The sequence below is a fragment of the Misgurnus anguillicaudatus genome, chromosome 13 (genome assembly GCF_027580225.2).
Source record: "Misgurnus anguillicaudatus chromosome 13, ASM2758022v2, whole genome shotgun sequence".
In the NCBI taxonomy this organism is placed as follows: Eukaryota; Metazoa; Chordata; class Actinopteri; order Cypriniformes; family Cobitidae; genus Misgurnus; species Misgurnus anguillicaudatus.
The window spans coordinates 26,480,724-26,495,226 of record NC_073349.2 but is presented as its reverse complement, the minus strand read 5'-3'; the positions used below and the strand labels follow the sequence as shown (position 1 = coordinate 26,495,226).

The following is a 14,503-nucleotide window of genomic DNA, read 5'->3' as shown; positions in this document are numbered from 1 at the left end:
AACATATATGCTTTATTTCTCTCTGCATCTTTTATTTTTTTTATTTATTTTATTTTTTTGCAGACTTTGTTTTTGCAGAGGCCACAATGACTGGCACATATACTGATACAACTGAATTACAATGGATCATCCATTATTTTTTGCACTTAATCTTAATGCATTGTGGGAATGACAAAATACAGAATTTAAACCCGAATACAATCTGAAAACGTAATTATTTAGTAGGCCTAGCAGGCTATAGTAACACTTTGCAATACATAACAATCAATATAAATAATTGACAGAAATATTTTTAAAAAGCAACAATTGCTCTTTAAAGGGTGTTTTTTTTCCAAACATATTTTCATAAAATTATATTATTTTTGTTTGTCTATTAATGTGTGGCGCTCACTATATTAGCAAATAAAATCTGTTTTGACAATGAAAAACTGCGGACAATATAAAAATACATGGCATTATAGTTCATTAAATAAATCAACAATTTATATATGCATTTATATATATTTAAAATAGCATATTGAAATATATAAAAATAACTTCTCAAAAAAGGGTAACAGCCATCAGCATTTAAGAATATTTCACCTCATAACACAACCAACCACAAAAACCTCACTTATGTACAAATAATTCACAACGTGCATTCGCGGTGTCATACCATGAAAAACAAATGGGTGCTTTTTTAAATCATGTGAAGGTAAAATAGCGTTTCGATGCGTATGGATTACAGAACAATGTGTACACAGTATGCACATCTTCGAGGAAAATATTCAAAGAAATTTAGTAATACTCCAGAATAAATTAAAAAGATACGGTATATTCCTTTTCTCAGTGTATTTTTGGAGAAGGGGAGAGGGGCGGAAAAGGGGATAGGTTAAAAAGCATTGTCACCCCATTTGGTTCCCAGTATAACATCCCGCTAGAACGGAGAACACAAGGTATCACAAACAAGAAGTTTCCAACTATATAGGGCATTAAATAACTCTCTTTTAAAGCTGACCAATCACAACTTAAACTGGAAGTGGTCATTGTTGCTGTGTGCTTATACTGTTACATATTGGACTTTGGAGTTTATGGCAGTGAAGTTAGTTAACCTTCCATGTGGAGGTGGGGGGCCTTTTCCACAGGAAGTGGTTTATCCCTGTTGTGTCCTGATCAGGCAGTGTCTTGCACCGAACTTAAGTCATCCCCTTCTCCTGTACCCCTCCTCTTCCTCCAGGATCAGAGCTGTAGTGCCGTCACTGTCCTCACTCTCCGTCACACGGTAAATTACTGTCTTCCCCGACACGTGGCGGCACGGTGTTGCCTAGCTCATCTACGCACCAGCAGTGTCCACGCTGCATGCCTTTAGATGAACGACACTGGAAGACAACAGCGTATCGTTTTTGTTTTGGTTCTTTTTCTTTATTATCTCAACCCATCTCTACCCAACAACTGCTGGTTGTTTTTCTGGCTTATCCACCACCTGACCCATCAGCCAGAATAGCCACGGTCTAAGCTGGTGTTTCTTGTTTACTTGCATTTTACTATATAGATTTACATCTATATGTATATACCTTCACAAAGAGGTCCAAAAGTCTGACACTTGTTTTGCCTTTGTTTCTAATTTAATGCCAAATGTTGAATTGCAAACGACTTTATTACAGTTTGTCTCAGTCGCTTTGGTACATTTCTCGAATCATCCTTGACATTTGCAAAACAATAAGTGCATTAAACAATTTGTACAAATAGCAAAACACCATGGATAACCTGCAAAAGCCAATCCGGGTGATTCTCACGAAACCATTGAAACACCACGGAACTAATGATTTTAGCTTTAAAATGTGTAATATAGTAACATTAAAAAGCATCAGAATTAACACAATACTGTGTTCTACCTTGCACAATGTGTGATTTCAACATAAGAATTTATAATTGTAAATTTTATCTCATTTTCTGCTGAAATTCTCATTACCGCAATGTGTCCGGCTGTGTTTGAACATGCGTTATGTTGTAATTTAATCAAATTAACACAAAAATATTAAGAAAAAAAATAAATGGATGTTTTGCTAGACTACTTTAGATGACAGAAAAATATTTACTGAATATTCATGTATAATAATAATGAAGAAAAATTAGGAAAATGATGTGTCCATGCCTGATGTTCTCATCCTCCGCAACACTTTTTGAGAACAGTTTAAGCACACATACAGAATTTTAATAAAGTTTGATTTTGAGTGACCAAGCACATGGACCAGTTACTTCAAGATGGCTACCAGGTAAGATAATTTTTTTACAGTTAATTTGAAATATTGTCTCGTCAGAATGCTTACACGACATTTTGATTATCATTACCGCAACAGATGCTTATTAAATGTTAATTTAATTAATAGAAGCATAATACTTTGATTTTAAATGCATGTGCAGAATCTGCACATTATGTTCTTTCAGGTTTGTCATGTCATTTTGAAAATATGTCAGTGTTGATGTTTTCTGACTGTTGCGGTAATGAGATTTTTTAGGACTAATTTTTTTAATTATGTTACAAAAAGTGTTAAATGATAAGTAAAAGTTTTTAAATTAATGTTCCCATTTACTCCAGACTTTGTTTTTTAATGTCTGGTGGGAAAAAAAGTAAATTTAAGCAATTTTTACATTTTCATGCTTGACATTTTTGAAACCAAGTTTTCGTGAGAATCACCCATCCGTTCATCTCTCAAAAGTAAATATCTGTGTCAATGAACTTGTCAGTGCCATCAAAACGAAAAGTCATTGTGTACGGTTAAGACAGTCAAATTGTTTAGTCAGGTTATCAATATAACAGTTAACTCTGGAGGGATGTTCTGATGGAAACTAAGTTATTTGAAAGTTATGTTATTGCAAGAGACTGGACAAGATTCACATTTACGCTTTTACTGTTTGTACTGTAATTTGTTGACAGATCATGTCATTGACATGCAGAAAGGAAAAGATAGCACAAAGAAAAAAACAAAAGTAGAAATGTCGGGACAATATCTTTAAGGAAAACTGTACATGCAATGCTGTAGGAATTACACTGAAGTCTTCCTATACCTCCTGACCCAGCAAGTATGTTTGGCTAAAACAAGGCTAAATTTGGGCTGCCAGTGAAAGTTTAATTGACGTCTAACCATAGCCCAAAAATAGACAATGCATTATACTTTTATGTGAAAGAAATGAAATAAAACACCTTGTACACCTGTTGACTTTGCCTACATGTTGGAATATCATACATCTTCAAGTTATTTTGGCAAAAATGGCATTTAATCAAATTTAAGGTTATTTAGGGTAGAAGTGGGTGACTCATAGCCGGGTCTGTAGTTAGCCGTCATTTCAACGTCTCGGTTTTTGTTTGCTGGGGACGTTCCTGTCTGTTAGAGAAAGTCAAGATTCACCTGGGAGAAATTTACACTGCAAAAAATCATTTTCTATAAAACATTTTCTTAGTATTTTTGCCCAAAAATATCTAAAAATTCTTAACTTAAGATGCGTTTTCTTGATGAAAAAAGCGACACAAGAAAATAAGTCTAGTTTTTAGAACAAAAATATCAAATTTAAGTGATTTTGTGCATAAAACAAGCAAAAAAAAATCTGCCAATGGGGTAAGCAAAAATCTTGAACATTTTTCTCAAACACTAAATTCAAGAAAAATTAGCTTACCCCCATTGGCTCAAAATCACTTAAATTTTATATTTTTGGTCTAAATACTAGACTTATTTTCTTGAGTTGTTTTGCTCATCGAGAAAAAGCATCTTAATTTAAGAATTTTTAGATATTTTGACTGAAAACAAGACAAAAATTAAAGAAAATTGAAAATAATTTTTTGCAGGGTACCAATTCAGGACAGATTTGAAAAAATGTCTAATGGAAATGTATAAAAAATATGTTTGACCATACCCTGTATTATAACAACTTGTTTAATTTTGCATGTAAAGACTTATACTATGAACTAATGCCTAAATGTTGTGTGGAGTGAGACTATTTAACAGAGACCCATTTTAATACATTTTGATCAACACGACATAAGCAGCTGATAATGCAGGGAAAAGCCGAGAATTGTACATTTTCATTTGCATGGATGTACCAAAGCATTTGCAACTTCAAAAAAAAAGAGAAAGTGATACAATGATGTGAGAATTTCAATTCTGATCTGAGAAATGTACCAAAGCGACTGAGGAAAACTGTACGAAATTCAAAATTTGGTATCCCCCTTATTTGCTCTAATGACAGCAGGCACTGCAAGCAAATTTGACATAATGTACAACAGTTTATTTTCGTATTTATATTATAAATTCTTATAAAACATCTTATAAATCTTTCTTTCTTTTAAACAATTCAAAACCATAGACTTTAAAAAGCAATGTATTCTTAGACTTAGACCCAACTGTACATTTGCTGTATAAATTTTTTCTAATCATCTTGCAGTAACGTTCATCTTTAAATACCTGCTTTTTCCTGTAGAAGCCACGAGTGTCACAGTTTGGGATGTATATATCACGATCAGATTGGAAAATAGTAAGCTCCAGACCCCGTAACACAATGTTGAGCTGCTTTCGACATGGAGCCTGGGAAGGAAATGTTGGAAAAAATGAAGGAATGATTCATATATCCTGTTTGTTATTTGAATCGTTTCAAATTTAATTTAGATACACGTTGCGATAATAAGATTATATTAACATGCATTGGCTTGCCAGGTTATGGAAATACTGTAGATTGTGGTTATTAATCTGATCTTTCATAAATATATCAGCGAAACCACAGGGGAAATTACGAAGCTACATTTCTGCAGGATTTACATGTTAATCCTTTTCCAGAAGGTTTTCCTTCCTCCCTGTTCATATTTGTAAGCTTACAATGACATGAATAGCAGATGTTATAAATGATGAAAAACTCACCTTTTCTATGTCACCACCGTGTGCAGTATGTGTCCCTGTGACAAAAGCAAAAATGAAATATGACTTTGCATTTTGTGAAAAAGACAATTTTGGTGACATAGGAGCACATAGGACGAGTCTGGTTTGATTGCATTATGAATGTCTAAAATGCTACACTGTAAAATGTATTTATATGTATACATTTCTAGAAAAATGCTGTAAAACATTTGAGAATAGTTTTGCAAATCATTCTAGTGTAAGTTGTATATACCTAAAGTAAACAGCAGATGGAGACACCTTCTATACAAAATAGCAATGACAGGAATGTGACTGACACTAATATAGAGTAGAAGCAACATATAGACACTATTTTCTCTAATTTTAAATTATTTTTTGCACTACACAGTTGTAATGCACACATGCATGTATGCATGCATGCATGCATGCACATTTCCATATACAATCAAACAAGCATTCTTTACTTCAATACAACACTTGGACATTAATACAAATGCATACTATAACAAGGGATCTTTTTTGCCAATTGCATATTTTTAGTATGTTGGGTAAAAGCATTTCTGTGCAAATCTGCACTTTGTGCGCATCTCCTCATTTCAGTTACATTTGATCATCATATATCAATGCTTTAGTATGAACACTGCAGCACATGCTTGCCAGCACATCTGTGGACCCTGAAATACATCCTGGTGCTATTAAAACATGGCACTTAAAGCAGATTAGCCATCATATTCTCGAACTGCATGCGGCAAAGAAAAAGAAACACGCCAAGAAGGTACCACCTATGGAGAAACGGGGACCTCAAAGGCATCCGCTTCCCGAAGGCTTACCTGTGGGGTGGGGCTTTTCTGTCGGGTTCATTTTGCCCTGTCTAGCGCAAAAGCCCCTGCCCTGCAGCAGAGCCTGGAGTGGGCTGTGTTCCTTTTGAGGTGGCATGCAGCGAAGCCCCTTGGCACAGCTTAGGGTATACACCCCGCAGGGTTCCCCTAATGCCAGGGCGGTCGTGCTGGCCGCCCCTCCGTGGTCCCTGGAGGCCCGACCCGTGTGATGCCCGTCTTTGCAGTTCAGGCAGTTTTTTTGGGGCCCCAAACGACTTGCCAGGGACCTGGATCCACAGTGCATAACCAGCAACAGGACAACCGGCATCAAGTTTGAAATGAGAGAGATCTTGCGCCCGGGTCTCAGATTTTCCATGCTCTGTTCTGTCGTATGTGGATGATGCTATTTCTGGAAGTGTTTCTCTCTTTTCAGCGTTTCTTGATGCTTAGCTTGTGCAGCGGTGAGGCAGCCTGGAGTCCCCTGCAGCACCAGATGATACGAACCAAGAACGAGTGAGATACAGCAGGCAGCGGCTTTTAAACATCTGAAAGGCGGTGATAGAGAGTGAGAGGGAGAGAGCACGCTTATGACACCTTCAGGGGTTGGGACTGAGAGAGAGAGAGAAAGAGAGAGAGAGAAACAGAGAGAGAGAGATAATAAAAGAGAGGGGGGGGACGAAAGAGAGTGATTATTTTTTCTTTTAGAAATGATCAAGCACTGCTTCAGCCTTCACTCGAACCATTATCGTATCTGGAAGCATTCATTTGGCTGAGGATACTTGCTCAGGCTATGTTAAGCTCATTGAAAATCCAGCGATGTATACTTTTCCTGCATCATCCGGGAAAATGTTAGAGCATTCTTGTCATCTTTGCCATGGTAACAATGAAGGCGAAGGATTTCATTTCTCACCGACTACAGTTATTTGCTCTGAGAGAGGAGCTTTGATCTTGTGGCTTCGAATGTGTTAAAACCATCAGCCACAAGAAAAGTGCAGAAGACTTTTTTTCAGATTCCTCAATACTTTGATTCAGAAGAAAAGTTTTTTTAATGTACTATTTCAGTTCGGTAACTTGTCTTTGTTATCTTTCCCATCTATTTTAATATAATTGATGTGTCCTTTTCAGTCAAAATGTAAATTTAGTTTCCAATATCTGTTCATATTTCCCTAAACCCCGGATTATATAATCCAGACATCAGAAAGCTATACTTGTGTTTTCTTTTTTAGATAAAAGAAATGTACATGTGTTTAAGGAGATGAAATACTTTGTAGGAATTCTGTGAATTAAAGGGGACATTTCACAAAGACTTTTTTAAGATGTAAAATAAATCTTTGGTGTCTCCGGAGTACGTATGTGAAGTTTTATCTCAAAATACCCCATAGATAATGTATTATAACATGTTAAAAATGACACTTTGCAGGTGTGAGTAAAAATGTGCCGTTTTGGGTGTGCCCTTTAAAATGCAAATGAGCTGCATAGTGCAGATTAAGGGGCAGTATTATCCCCTTCTGACATCACAAGGGGAGCCATATTTCAATTACCTATTTTTAACATGCTTGCAGAGAATGGTTTACCAAAACAAAGTTACTGGGTTGATCTTTTTCACATTTTCTAGATTGATAAAGGCACTGGGGACCCAATGATAGCACTTAAACATGGAAAAAGTCCGATTTTCATGATATGTCCCCTTTAAAATGTACAAACCAAAAGCAATTATACCTAACATATGAATAAGGGATGGAAAGAACAAACAATATTTGTTTTATTTAACATTTATAAGAAAGAAGCAATGCTATGGATTTGACAATTCTGAAAGGTGCACTTACATAACTATGAAAAATTATTTGAAAATGTTTGAAAACTTATACACAGACCTTACATTGGTATTACGCCACCAAATATGGACATAAAAACGTACTTTTTTAATGGTAAGGTTGACTTTTGCATGGAATTGCCCAGAAGAAAAATGATTACTTATTATTCAAATGTCACCTAGTTTGACCCATGTGATCTGATACAGTAACCGTTTGAACTGCCGAATGTTGCATTTTGTTGGAGCAATGCAGCCTGTGGAGATTTTGCCACTTAATAATTTCTTTTGGACAGGGAATTGTCTGGATAATTGGGGCAGTGTTTTCACAGGAATTTACACGGGACAAGTATATGCCAGCTGCTAATAACGCAATCCATCAACCCAGTCAGCCAGATAAATCTGATCTCTTTGGAAGTCCTCATGATGTTCTAGTTGTCCTAAATTGGCCCAAGTAACATTAATCAATAATGTTGAATTGTCTTTTAGTCTGGAGTTTAAAAGAGACTTAAAGTTATCACAGTGTACTTTTGGAAAAGACTCAGAGAGTACATATACAATAAATGATTTAAAAGATTTATTTGTTATTTAATGATCTAAGCATACCAAACGGACGTGTGCTATTGACGGATGGAGTCGCAATAAATTCAGGTCACGCTGGGGTCCCATAAGGACAGAATTGTGTTTATTGGTTGTTAAAGTTAAGATGTCGAACAGGATTTAGATATTTGCTGTATTGACATGTATAATGATAGCTCTTTTGACAGACGGTTGTTTGTCTCCAGAATTTCTGTTTCATTTCATTTTTTAAATTTAAAATAAAACACCAGGCTATTTTCTTATAAATAGCAGTAAAGGATTCAGATTTGGTACTTTAGGCTCTGGGAACCCACAATGTTGGAGCGTTCCTTGTTATTAGAGATGTCAATTGGCTAATGTTTTCTTATTTGAGCTGATTAGTCTTGGCAACGGTTGCAAAAATCACCTGCCGCATGACGTTGCCATCTGCGCCACAGCACGGACTCATTCTTTGTTTCCACATGTTGTGTCGGGAGAATGTTCCATGAGGCGTGCCAGACCGATGGAGGCTCTTTTTCCGAATCCGTCAGATTACACTGTTCTCCTCCCCACTCCGGTCTATTCCGACCCTCCTTTCTATACATCACTTTACACATCTTTTTGCTTTAAAATGCATTGCATTCATTTGCTCTTGAGTTTATTAAGGCTAACTCACATATGGTGCATGTTTTGGAGGATTCTGCTCTGTGCAGTACAGTGCATTTATCTTCTGCAGTCACTGTGAGTCATGATTACAAGGGGCCCTTAGATTGTGCCAAATTTTTCTGTAACCCACTTTTCAGCTGTGGTAGATGGCACTCTGCCAGACCATTTTAGTGGACTGGACATTACAAGTCAATTCAAATTTATTTCTATAGGGCACGGTTTTGCATTACATTAATTTTAGAACACACAGTAAAATAGGAGTAATGAGAAATTATAGAAAACATGAAATGTAATTATAAATTATGAAATTAAAATAATAGGATGTTTTAGTGTCAACACTTTATTTATGTCACTTAATTTCGTTTTGGTCACAATGCATGAGTAAATATGAATTTTCGTTCATTAAAAAGTGATTAAAAAATGCCACAATCACGTCTGTTAACACAACAACGTATAATAACACTGTAATGGTGGTATTTTCATGTTTACACAAAAAACGACCCAAATATATATATTTTTAATTCTTCATCACTGATTTTACAGTTATAAACATCTTTAAATAATATCAATAAAATAACACAGCACAAAAAAATGCTGTTTACAACACTAATCAACTTTGTATAACAGCGCGACTCGCTACGACGTTTCTCATTGGCTAAGCGCCCGTCAATCAACGCTGCGAGCCCTTTTATTGGTGCGCGGCGTTTCTTGCGCTCATGACATCATCCAGGAAGAGCCTTGTCACTTCTGCGAAGTTTGTCAGCTAATGGAGTCGATAACAAGTAGTTGTGGGCTTAAAATCGTTTAATGTCTAAACCACTGATGTACATAAGGTACGTACATTACTTCAAAGTATTTAGAGACGTTACTCTTGAATGTAGATATTTAGCGGGTCGGTAGTTTTTGACATTTTGTTATTTGTTTTGAAGAGGCCTCAATCCGGCTAATAATATGTTAGCAAGATGATTAGCAGTGATTGAAACTAACCTACTTTTAATATTTTACATAATTTGCTAGTCTCATGTATATGATAACATTGTAGTTTAATGCTTTAGTAACTATTATTTAGTTTGTGTAGACATTAAATCATACTATTAAGTGTCAGTCAACTGTACATAAACATTGACTATTAGTATACAAACTGTCAAACTTTATAAACACAGTAGTATACTTTAATATTCAATATAGTAGCAAACTGTAGTCTACTATAATTCGTTTATTATAGTATTACTACACTTTGTTAGTATTATTTACTACAGTATGTGTGAATTGATAATAAATACTGTATATTGATAGTAAAAAATGTATATTTACTGTGGTAAAGTGGTAGGTATTTGTCAGTATTTTATAAGAAGCTACTACAGTGGTCACATTTGTGTATTAATGTACCTGTCTGTCACCATGTGACATCACACGCAGCCCATTTTGACATTATTCATCTGTTGTTGTATTACTCAAGCATTGATTGACAGGTTAATTTTTAGGAATTATGATGCTGGCTTTATAAATGACAGACAAGCTTAGTCCTTGTCCAGATTCTTGTCTAGGGCTGTCACGATTGTTTTTTGTTTGAATTTGAATCACTTGAATCAAATCTGACAGGTATTTTGTGCTGGGTGATGGAAAATTATTAAAAATAAATAGATTTAGATCAATAAATCATCTCAAAGCTAAATAGGCTTGCCATTGATGTATGGTTTGTTAGGATTAAGCAAGATTTGGCTCAGATACAATTATTTTAAGATCTTGAACCTGAGGGTTTAAAAAAATTAAAATATTAAGAAAACCGCCTTTAAAGTTTTACAAATGAAGTCCTTAGAAACACATATTACATTGTGGGCATATTTACAGTAGTAAATCTTCATGGAACATAATGATTTTTGGCATAAAAAATCTTTTAGTATTTTTGGCTATTGCTACAAATATACACATTACTTATGACTGGTTTGTGGTCCAGGGTCACATATGTGGTGTAGAGTTTAAAAGATTCACTATATTTCATGTTCTGCAAAAATATGCGCAAAACGAAAGCATACTTAAACTGAATTATCTAAAAAATTTAATAAACAAATCTGTAAGAGACAAGCCAATGTGTATATCTGTTTCTGCAGTTACCATGAGAGCCTAGCCGTATCTAATGCTTAAATTAAATATAGCTCGCGCAGATGTTGTTGCTATGTGAATTCATGAACAGCAAGTGCATTTTTACTTCTTCATATTGAATTTGCATGTTCCTCCTCTCATGCCTTCAATCAGATAAATTATCTAAAGTCTCAGGTCCCCAGATCAAGGCCTTGAACCTTACAGCATCTGTTTCTCACTCCGCAGCTCGGCGAGATGGATGATATCAATTTACACTACAGATTCCTAAACTGGCGGCGCAGGATCAGAGAAATTAGGGAAGTTCGTGCTGTTCGTTATCAAGAGCGATACAAACGAATGCTGAAGAACGGAGACACGCTAAGGTGAGCTTGCCCCGTACGTAACCCATGTTCTGTTCTTTTTCCGTTGTGTTTGGAGGTCAGCACCTGGATAGGAATTCATCCGTTGACCGCCTCTGGTCTGTATGGAAAATTTCAGCACTGCTTTTCATTTTTCCTTATTTATTTGTATGTTTGGTATTGCACAACCGGTTACCGGCATCGGTATCTGTGAGCTGGATTTGGGTGCGTGTGTTCAAGCCATTATTCTGTACAGAAAACGGAATCAGCTCGACCTCGCTGATTGAAACAATTATATTTGCAGAAAAAGTCACCGGCTACTTGTTTTTATTTTAGATGAAACGCAAACTTGATTTATTGTAAAAATAAACAGGCCTTGCACGCGTGACGTCATTTCTGCAGTATTTTTGGAATTAATTTGAAACACTTTGAACTAAGAAGACACATTTTTTTAAACTGATCTGTTTTTTTTGCATGACACATCTAAAGTCACATTCAATCAAATGTATATGGATTTTCTGCAATGTGACTTCAGTGTGAACAGTCAGGGCGAAATTTGATTTGCGGTTCGACTCCACATTCATGTGAGCAGAACATTAAATATTTTCACTGTAGCGAAAGACAGCTAAAATTACGTTTAATGACTTTTTGTTGTTTTGAAAGAGTTATCAAGAAACGTGTCGAAACACAGCCATACGTGATTTCATCAGCTAGTCCATGCCTCACTGGGCAAAGTAATGATGTACCTATAGCAACAGTTCTCTGGTTATTAGAGATTAAGCTTTTTATTACTTTCCTGCTGTAGTTACCAAGGGAACTCTGATGAAGTTGGCTGCTATGTGGCTCCACGCCCCTTATCAAAAGGAAACTGTTACTTTGAGGTAAGTAGCACACCTATGTTATGGGGTTGCTAATAACATCAGTATTCAATTTCAACACCCTTTCTCTTTTGCTTCTCTTAAGGAAATTCAATAGCTCAGAACTAATGCCTTTGTGTGTGTTGTTTTCCAGTGTTTTTCATTTTGTAGATTTCATTATCTTTTTAAAAATAAAGGTGATACACGATTGCCATAGAATTTTTTTTTTAGTGTATGGTTCAGTTTTTGGGTAGTGAATTAACCTGATAAGGAACACTGTGCCGTACACGGTACACCCCCTCCATTGCACGTGAAGCTGCATTACATCATTGTAACTTTGAAGCATTAAATCTTCAAAATATACGGCACATTGTTGGAAAGCTTAGACTTTCGGGATTCCATTAAGCGCACACACAAAGCATAATATGATTTTTAGCAGTCATAAAACTGTAATTTAGTTGTTAGTTACCTGAACCGGGCGGCGCCGATATAGGATATTTACTTACCTTCAAAATCTTCCCTTTATCCGCTTCGGTGAAATTGTCCAAAACAAATTGTTCATAAATCCCCAAAAGTCCAAGGAAATGCAATATCCAAGCCTTTTAATCCAAAACCATTTGTTCATCTCACAATCTTGACGTTTCTGACAGAATTACGATATAAATAGTGTATACAATTAGTTCACTAACGGACATTCGTTTGAATCTTACTTTTCATTCACGATTTATAATGAATATATTCGGATGTCAGGTTTATTGTGCAACGTCTGACGATCAAATACGCCCTCTTGTGGAATTTCAGCCGTTCCATAAGAGGCTACAGGAGTCATATGACCCGATTTCATGTGTTCATTTGTTTTTACAGTGTTAAAAGATGTCTGTGCACATAAAAGATCTGTGAAGTTGCAAAAATGTAAGTTTCAAATCCAAAGAGATCTTTCTAAAAGTGAAGCCTCATCCACGCCTACCTAAAACGGCTCGTTCAAACACACCCATGCAGTTAGACGTCATACTGGTTCGAACATTTGAATAACACCGCCCTAATGTATACGCAAAGATAGTACTTTCATTCGCACTGTAGTATGGGTGGGCAATATGACCAAAATCACGATAGGATTCATTTTATATCATGATAATGATATGTATTATGGTAGAGGTTTTTTTAATGTTTTAATAAGGTTTTTCTGTTATTAAAATCTTAAATACCTTAGAAATTTTCACAATTCTCACAAAAAAACTTATACAAGCATAAAAAGAAGATAAAAACAAACAAAACTCAACCTTTCTTAAGATAAACAGACAATGGTAAAGGAATGATAATAAATAATTATGTATGTATGTATATATTTTTATTTGAGGTAGAAAAGTGATTTAATTAAGAGCAGTGAGAGATTTTCTCTCAATGCTGTTTGATAAACATGAGTGACCGACAGGAGCAAAATTAGGTTACTTCCCCTTTAAAACCAAAGTCTGGACCCTATGTTACAGATGTGTTTTCTCTTTTAGCTGTTTACTTTCTCCTAAGCCCTAAATGGTTGTGTTTATGAAGATACTTGCAAAGACGGGAATTTTGACACATATATGTATTTAAGGCCAATAAACCGGGAAAAATGCTCACAAGCTTAATGAGCAGCGGTTGCGCAACTTGTGCACTCTTCACACACAGAAAGAGCAACGGTTGCGCGACTTGCGTGCTCCTCGCACACAAAAGAGCGCACGCATATTGATCTGTTGTTTGTGTTTCAATGGCTTAAAATAACTTGTTTTAAAACTGCTGTGCTTAAATACATGTACAAACGTTACGTTTTCGTAACCACACGTGGGCATGTAACCTCGATGGCGACGATAGTCCAAAATCTCTACCGGTTGACACATTTCTACTGGTTAATCATGTCTACCGGTTTATCGCCCACCCTTACGCCGTAGTATTGCTGCTGCCATGTCAAGTAGACGCTGTGTGTTTCGTTGCGAAAGGCAAACTACTTTAATTGGCCTTCCAATAGAGTAAACATTAAAGGTCCAATTCTTTCTGCATTTTTAAAGCTTTGATTGTGTTAACAGTGCACAATATAAGATGTAGGGATGCACCGAAATTTCGGTCGCCGAAAATGGCATTATCGGTTTTCGGGCCGAAATAAAAAATCCAGCCGAAAATGTAAACCGAAAATGAATGTCAACCGCACCCCTCCCATCTGTGCGCTAGCGCTTGGGTTTCACTCACGGTGTTCAGTGGTCTCCCACCCCTCCCCTTCATGCTCAATAGTGCTGCAACGACGCGTCGACGTCATCGATTACGTCGACTACGCGACGTGTCACGCTGTTTACATTAATCTCGCGTAATGGCGGCTTCTGCTCCTGTGAATGTTATCCATACATTTATTTGTTTGTGTGCGCCACAAAATCAACAATGGTCCCAACATTTAAATTTTTATTTACATTTAAAACGGCTTCATTTATTGTTGTGAGCG

General features: G+C 36.1%; 2 protein-coding genes across 2 annotated transcripts in view; one reads left to right on the top strand and one right to left on the bottom strand.

The window, feature by feature from the left end:
• Positions 1-503: 503 nt before the first annotated feature.
• igfbp6b (insulin-like growth factor binding protein 6b) lies at positions 504-6,317 on the bottom strand. Its single transcript, XM_055187395.2, has 4 exons — positions 5,717-6,317; positions 4,890-4,924; positions 4,440-4,559; positions 504-1,358 (listed from the first exon to the last, which is right to left on the bottom strand). Exons 1-4 carry the CDS (start codon positions 6,078-6,080, stop codon positions 1,245-1,247), a joined length of 633 nt encoding a protein of 210 aa, XP_055043370.1. The 5' UTR covers positions 6,081-6,317; the 3' UTR covers positions 504-1,244.
• Positions 6,318-9,422: 3,105 nt separating this feature from the next.
• Positions 9,423-14,503, top strand: part of spryd3 (SPRY domain containing 3) — a 62,790-nt gene continuing 57,709 nt past the window's right edge. The window contains exons 1-3 of the mRNA XM_073875482.1: positions 9,423-9,571; positions 11,067-11,203; positions 11,985-12,060. Coding sequence (XP_073731583.1) covers positions 11,076-11,203; positions 11,985-12,060 — 204 coding nt within the window. The 5' untranslated portion in view covers positions 9,423-9,571; positions 11,067-11,075. The remainder of the gene's footprint in view (positions 9,572-11,066; positions 11,204-11,984; positions 12,061-14,503) is intronic.

Coding starts and splice junctions, on each gene's coding strand:
- igfbp6b (XM_055187395.2), bottom strand. CDS start 6,080: ATGGAAAATCTGAGACCCGGGCGCAAGATCTCTCTCATTTCAAACTTG. Junction 4,560..4,889: donor ACGGTGGTGACATAGAAAAG/GTGAGTTTTTCA, acceptor TTTCCTTCCCAG/GCTCCATGTCGAAAGCAGCT. Junction 1,359..4,439: donor GCTTCTACAGGAAAAAGCAG/GTATTTAAAGAT, acceptor GTTGTCTTCCAG/TGTCGTTCATCTAAAGGCAT.